Below are 7,702 nucleotides of genomic sequence, written 5' to 3' on the forward strand. Positions count from 1 at the left end.
TTAATACACCTACATAAACATATAAGTTATGACAAATATGAAATTTGTGTCATTGTACAAGGATATTACACTAATTGTACAAGGGAAATGTGCTAAGTGTACAAGGCTCCTAATAGGTTTTGTACGATTGTTAAACAACTTGAATTTGATATTAAGACGATTATTGATAGTTTTTTTTTTCTTTTTTTTATCAAACTATTTCATTTAGACATTCCCTACAAAAATTAACACATAGGAAATAAAATTAAAATCAATCATGTTTGAATTGTTCATTATAAGTAAACTAAATGAAATATACATTTTTACTATTTTTCCTTTATAAACATAATTTCTTTGTTATCAATAGAGATTAAAAAAAATCATATTTAAATGGAATTAAAAATAAACAAAAATTATTTTTATAACATTTTTATTTTTTAAAATCATTAATTTAAATTATGAAATTAGTTTTAAAATTAAAAATACTTGTTGTAATTATAGTTTTGAAGATTTCATGATTTTTATCTTATTACTTTGAAAAAATTGTTTTAATAAGAAAGTATTTATTTTAATTATTTTAAATATTTAAATCTTTATTAAAAAATATTTAGAATTGGTGTGGAGAGCAATTAGATAATTTTGGAAAGGAGAAATTTTGAATATTTTGAAGAATTTAATTCGGCAAATTACCATATTTACACTTTTTAAAATATTTTGGAATGGAGAAATTTTGAATATTTTGAGAGCATAGTTCAAAGAATTGAAAGATTTTAATCAATTTTAGACAATAGTTTTTTTTTTTGTCTTGTCATCTAAGGATTGCACACTCTTAAGGTACACATTCCTCTATTACACACTCATCTTATGCACTTTATTTAACTCGCACATGATAATTCAAATACTTATCCCACTAATGATGTTTGAAAGAAAATTTTGTTTTTCCATTTTCCACTATTTTTTGAAACAAACCAATGAAAACATGGTTAACCTACCTATGGTTATACATTGAGTAGCAGGTATATGGAATTTGAGTCACTGTACAAGGTATTTACACTAAGTGTACATGAAAAATTTACTAACTGTACAAGAGTGTACAAGATTATTATTTGTGAAGGATTTTAAGTGATTCTGAAAAATTTGTTTGTTTATTTCCCCTAACCGAGGATAAATGACATTCATTACACACATTAATTAAGCATACATTCATCTCATGCGCTTTATCTAATTTGTATATGGTTATTTGAATAGGTACCTCACTTATGATGATTGTAAAACAAAATTCTACAACAATTTTTCTTCTTTTTTAAAACCAAACCAATGCAAACATGGTTAACTGACCTATTGTCAGATATTCATGAGATAATCTATGAAATTTAAGTTATTGTACAAGGGTATTACACTAACTGTACAAGACAAATTTACTAATTGTACAAGGGTGTACAAGATTACTTTTTGTTAAGGATTTCAAGTGATTTTGAAAAACTTTCATATTTTTTTCCACTCAAAGATTTTTTTCCCCACTCAAATTCTCTCACTCAAGAATTGTTTCGAATTTTATTTTTAAATTTCATCATCAAAATTTTGTAATTGCATATTTTGTTTTTGTAGTTTTAGCAATGTTCTTTCTTTTCACTTTTTTTTTTTTTTTTTTTTTTTTTGTGAAATTTTATCGAAATGAATCTAGATTTAAAATTATAATCATATTTATCAATTTTTTTTACTAAGATTATCTTTAATTCTTTTAATATATTTATACTCATTTATTTAAAAAAGGAAAAACTAATTTTTTTTTTTTTTTTTTGTAAACATATTCTATTACCTTTCAAGTAAAAAATTAGATAAGTTTGAAAGTCAACAAAAAAAAATTAAATACCACTTTCAATAATTTTTAGATAAAATTTTATATAATATATTTTATTTGAAATTTAATTTTTAAAGTTTAACTAAAAAATTATATTGACAATTTTCTAGTTATGAGTCAAAATACTTTGCATTAGTATATCTATATAAGAAAAATTATTAATATAATATTATAACCTCATATCTTAGTTATTTTTTTTCAATAAATTTATCTTTTTAAAAATTTTAAAATAAAAACATTAAAAATTAAAAAGCTAAAAAGATATATATATATATATATATATATATATATATATATATATATATATATATATATATATATAATAAAGTGAAGTGATAGTTAATTTTAATTTTTTTTTAAATATGGTTAATGTAGAAAATATAAAAATAATTAAAAATAAGAGAAAAATATAAATGAAAGGGTAATATAATTTTAAAATAAATAATAATAATTAAACTAAAAGATAAATATAAAAAGATAAAAAATATTTGGATGAAAAATCCCAAAATTTTTATCATTGCTTTTAATAAGAGCAAAAAGATTGAATATCTTTAAAAATGAAAAATAAAAAAATATTATTACTTTTTATTTGACATAAAATAGAAATATATATTGGAATAAAAAGAAAAAAAAAGTTAGAAATGAGTAATACTTAATAGGGAATAGAAAAGGAAAAAAAACATAAAAAAAATTGAAATTCACACTCACTTGTAGACATATAAGGGATAAGGGTATTTTAGGAATTAATGAAAGACAATATCCTTCATCTTAATTTTCATACTTTGTTTGAGTCTTGGGTTTAAATATGCATGATATATGGACTAAATGTTAATTTTTGATCCCAGCTGGCCCAAAATACAATTCTCCCTTAAATATTATAATTAGAGCCCACTTGATGCTTAGAAAAATACATTTGCAAGTGATCTCCATCTGTCAATCAATTAATCTATACAATATTAAAAATTCACTTCTTGTTGATTTAGCAAAATCACTTTGTTGGGGGTGGCCTGTCTCCGATGTTACTCAAGTTTCAACTCTGGACTTTTCAAATTAACAAAGTGCAGTGATTCATCTTTCTTCTTTGTTCCATTTTTGGCTGAATTGTAATCCTTTTGTCTGTAACTTACGGAAAGCTATGGAGTTTCTGAGCTCGATCGTGGGTCTGGTCCCCTGCTTCTATGATCACACCTCCAAGCATACGGTCTACATTCGTGATCTGAGAAAAAATCTCCAAGCCTTGAGGAAAGAAATGGTGGATCTGAACAACTTGTACGAAGATATGAAGGCAAGGGTTGAACGTGCAGAGCAACAAGAGATGAAGCGCAGAAAGGAAGTGGGTGGGCGGATCTGTGAAGTAGAAGACATGGAGAAAGAAGTTCACGAAATTCTGCAAAGAGGAGATCAAGAAATCCAGAAGAGTTGTCTAGGATGCTGTCCCAGGAATTGTTGGTCTAGCTACAGGATTGGAAAGGCGGTAAGTGAAAAGCTGGTTGCTGTATCTGGTCAAATCGGCAAAGGACATTTCGATGTTGTAGCCGAGATGTTGCCTCGTCCTCCAGTTGATGAACTGCCCATGGAGGCGACTGTGGGCCCACAATTGGCATATGAAAAGAGCTGTAGGTTTCTCAAAGATCCACAAGTGGGAATTATGGGATTGTATGGAATGGGGGGTGTTGGCAAAACCACCCTCTTGAAGAAAATCAACAATGAATTCCTCACAACATCCAATGACTTTGAGGTCGTGATTTGGGCTGTGGTGTCAAAATCGCCCGACATTGAAAAAATTCAGCAAGTTATTTGGAATAAATTGGAAATCCCACGTGATAAATGGGAAACTAGAAGCAGTAGGGAGGAGAAGGCTGCAGAAATATTGAGAGTTTTGAAAAGAAAAAGGTTCATCTTGTTGTTGGATGACATTTGGGAGGGACTTGATCTCCTAGAAATGGGGGTCCCGCGTCCAGATACTGAAAATAAGTCCAAGATAGTTTTGACGACCCGATCACAGGATGTCTGCCACCAAATGAAAGCTCAGAAGAGTATAGAAGTGGAATGTTTGGAGTCAGAAGATGCCTGGACTTTGTTCCGGAAGGAGGTAGGAGAAGAAATATTAAATTCTCATCCGGATATACCGATGCTTGCAAAGGTTGTTGCTGAAGAGTGCAGAGGTTTACCTCTCGCTCTTGTCACTCTTGGGCGGGCCATGGCAGCTGAGAAAGATCCCTCAAACTGGGACAAGGTAATACAAGATCTACGCAAATCTCCAGCTGAAATCACAGGTATGGAAGATAAATTGTTTCATCGATTGAAACTCAGTTATGATAGGTTGCCTGACAATGCCAGCAAATCTTGTTTTATATATCATTCCATCTTCCGAGAGGACTGGGAGATTTATAATTATCAACTTATAGAACTTTGGATAGGGGAGGGGTTCTTGGGTGAAGTTCACGACATACATGAAGCACGGGATCAAGGGAAGAAAATTATTAATACTTTAAAGCATGCATGTTTATTGGAGAGCTGTGGTTCGAAAGAATATAGGGTTAAGATACATGATGTGATCCGTGACATGGCTTTATGGTTATATGGTGAACATGGGGTGAAAAAGAACAAAATTCTAGTATACAATAAAGTTGCTAGGCTTGATGAAGATCAAGAAACTTCCAAATTGAGAGAAACAGAGAAGATATCATTATGGGATATGGATGTTGGGAAGTTCCCAGAAACATTGGTGTGCCCCAATCTTAAGACTTTATTTGTGAAAAAATGTCATAATTTGAAGAAATTTCCAAATGGATTCTTTCAATTCATGCTTCTACTTAGAGTTCTGGATTTGTCAGACAATGATAATTTAAGCGAGTTGCCAACTGGGATTGGTAAATTGGGTGCCTTGAGGTATCTTAATTTGTCATACACAAGAATAAGGGAGTTGCCCATTGAACTAAAGAATTTGAAAAATCTGATGATTTTGATTATGGATGGTATGAAATCCCTTGAAATTATTCCACAAGATATGATATCAAGCCTTATATCCTTGAAGTTGTTCTCCATTTATGAATCCAATATTACAAGTGGAGTTGAAGAAACTGTACTGGAGGAGTTGGAGTCCTTGAATGACATCAGTGAGATATCAATCATCATATGCAATGCTCTTTCATTCAACAAACTAAAGAGTAGTCATAAATTACAAAGGTGCATATGTCATCTATATTTACATAAATGGGGGGATGTGATCTCACTTGAACTGCCTTCTTCATTTTTTAAAAGAACGGAGCATTTGCAGCAGCTTAATATAAGCCATTGCAATAAATTGAAAGAAGTGAAAATTAATGTGGAAAGAGAAGGGATACACAATGGTATGACTCTTCCAAACAAAATTGCAGCAAGGGAGGAATACTTCCACACCCTTCATCGTGTGGTTATAATTCATTGTTCAAAATTGTTAGACTTAACATGGCTTGTTTATGCTCCATATCTTGAAGGACTTTACGTTGAAGATTGTGAATCAATAGAAGAAGTGATACGTGATGATAGTGAAGTCTGTGAAATTAAGGAAAAATTGGACATATTCTCAAGGCTCAAACACCTCGAGCTCAATAGGCTGCCAAGATTGAAGAGCATCTACCAGCATCCACTACTCTTTCCCTCTCTTGAAATCATCAAGGTGTGTGAATGCAAAGGTTTGAGGAGCCTCCCATTTGATTCCAACACTTCAAATAATAGTCTAAAGAAAATTAAAGGAGAGACAAGTTGGTGGAATCAGTTGAAGTGGAAAGATGAAACTATCAAGCACTCTTTTACTCCATATTTCCAAATCCGTGAAGCTGAAGCATATTCAACAGACACTGGCAGCATAGATGATATGCAGGAACAACCAGTATCAAATTAACTTCTATCAATCTTTCAGGTATTAATTAACTTTTATACTATATTTGGAAAACCCTTTTCTTTCCTTAATCCCATTCTTTTGTGGAATTTTTTACTCTATCTATGCCAAAGTGCATCAAAGTCTCAACATCAAAATAACTTTCAATGTTTGATCTATCAAGTTTGCCCCTTTTGAAGTAACTGTTATAAAGTTTGCCCAGAAGGGACTTTGAAGGAGGTCTTTTATTTAAACATCTAATGACATTTCCTTTTGGTTACTTGAGAACTTGAAAATATGCAAAGTTCTCAACTATATTATTTATCATGTCTTAATTTTTTCGATTCATTTCAATCTATAAACAGAAAGAGAGAATACCTAATTTCAACTTAATTCCTTATATTTCAAGTTGAACCAACAGGTGTTTCACAACTGTAGGTAAAGATATTCCATTAAGAATTCTCGCTTTGTTTAATGTATTTACCAGGACCAACCATATGTAAATTCTCTTCTTTTGTTGAGTTGCCTCTATCTGGTTGATTCTCAGTTGGTTTTTTTTTTCTTTTCTTTTTTCTATTGCATTCAGAGTTGGGGCTTGTTCTAGAAGTTCTGACAACAGCTGGGATTCAATTAGCTCTCTCTAGTGGAGCCTTGAGTTTTTTGGTTGGTTGCAGAGTAGGGTCTTGTTCTACCCGTCCTTACTCAGTTGGGATCTGAGCTTCTTCGGCTGCTTCCGTTTCGTCTTGCTCTTTTTCCTTCTAATTAGTATAGACGTGAGCTGGATTATGTTTGCTTGCTGGTCTGAGTTTCTGATATGTTTTGTGGCGGTGTGCTGATTCTCAGAGTATCGTTATTCATGGTGCTCAGTCTGCTGGGAAAGTTGGTTAATGTCCAGATGCAGGGGCTCATCTCAGCAGGCTTTGGTTGGGATCCATGTGTTTGCTGGAATTGGATTCTGTGGGTTGCCGTTGGATTTTGATGTAGGCCGGGTTTGTTTTCTTTGTTGAGGCTGGTGGAGTATGGTGGCTCAGAAGCTGCTAGTAATCTGTCTGTTGTATGCTGACGCTGGAATCTTCATGGTGGTTGCTCTGGTGGGTCAATATGATATGGGAATGCTTTTGCCTTTTGAGTCCTTGGGCGTCAGCTGGTTGCTTGTGTTTCCTCTGCGCTTTAGTTCACATACCAGAGTGCATACTTCCTTGAGTTCCATATCCCACTGCCAAGTGTGTTGTCCATGATGTAATGTAAAGTAGTTAATTTGTATACTTGGCCTTCAGTTCCCTTCTAGAAAACTTTGAACGCCCTTTATGAATGAAATGTTGTGAGAAAAACTGGAGTTGATTTTCACATTTGAGGTCGTTAATGGTGATTTTTCTTAATGTAATTGTGATTGAAAAGAAATTTGATCAAGGAGTTGAAACTATAAGCAGAGTCGATCTTATTCAACATTGCATTATAATTTGGTACCCCTCACAGATCGCTCCAAATATCATTGAAAAGTACTTTCATTTTCCTTCAGTGGAGGCTTCTTTTTCTTTGCTGGTTAATATTCATAGCTTCAGTGCTTGATGAAATTTCGTTACTTTACATTGTTCACTCTTGTCCCTCCTGCTCTAATCACAAACAAATGCTCCAATAAATAAGAATGATTTGTTCAAGAAATTTGAAGATACTTGAACGATAAAAGAAAAGAATAGGAGAGAAAGGAAAAGAAATTCAGAAAGCAAACACTTGGTAGTTTCCATTTCAATTAACCGATCTTTGAAACTAAAATGTAATTCTTGGTAGAATAAAAGAAGACATGCAACATCTTAAGAAGATTCATCTAATGGAACATACAATGCTACAATTGGAAACTGAGACTAAACAGTAGTTTTTGGTAGAATGGATATCGCATGACAAAAAGAAAGTTTTGTAGCTTTGACTGCTTCAAAATTCTTGTACGTATAGCCCACAAACCTTTCGAGATCATACTTGTTTCTTTAGGCCTATGAACATAC

The 7,702-nt window shown here is 32.1% G+C and overlaps 1 protein-coding gene across 1 annotated transcript; it reads left to right on the forward strand.

Moving 5' to 3' along the window:
- Nucleotides 1–2,861: 2,861 nt before the first annotated feature.
- On the forward strand, nucleotides 2,862–7,171 carry LOC132254255 (probable disease resistance protein At1g61300). The gene is made up of 2 exons (XM_059739507.1): nucleotides 2,862–5,744; nucleotides 6,289–7,171. Exon 1 carries the CDS (start codon nucleotides 2,976–2,978, stop codon nucleotides 5,724–5,726), a length of 2,751 nt encoding a protein of 916 aa, XP_059595490.1. The 5' UTR covers nucleotides 2,862–2,975; the 3' UTR covers nucleotides 5,727–5,744; nucleotides 6,289–7,171.
- The last annotated feature ends 531 nt before the right edge of the window (nucleotides 7,172–7,702 follow it).

This window comes from Vitis vinifera, chromosome 9, assembly GCF_030704535.1.
Source record: "Vitis vinifera cultivar Pinot Noir 40024 chromosome 9, ASM3070453v1".
NCBI lineage: Eukaryota > Viridiplantae > Streptophyta > Magnoliopsida > Vitales > Vitaceae > Vitis > Vitis vinifera.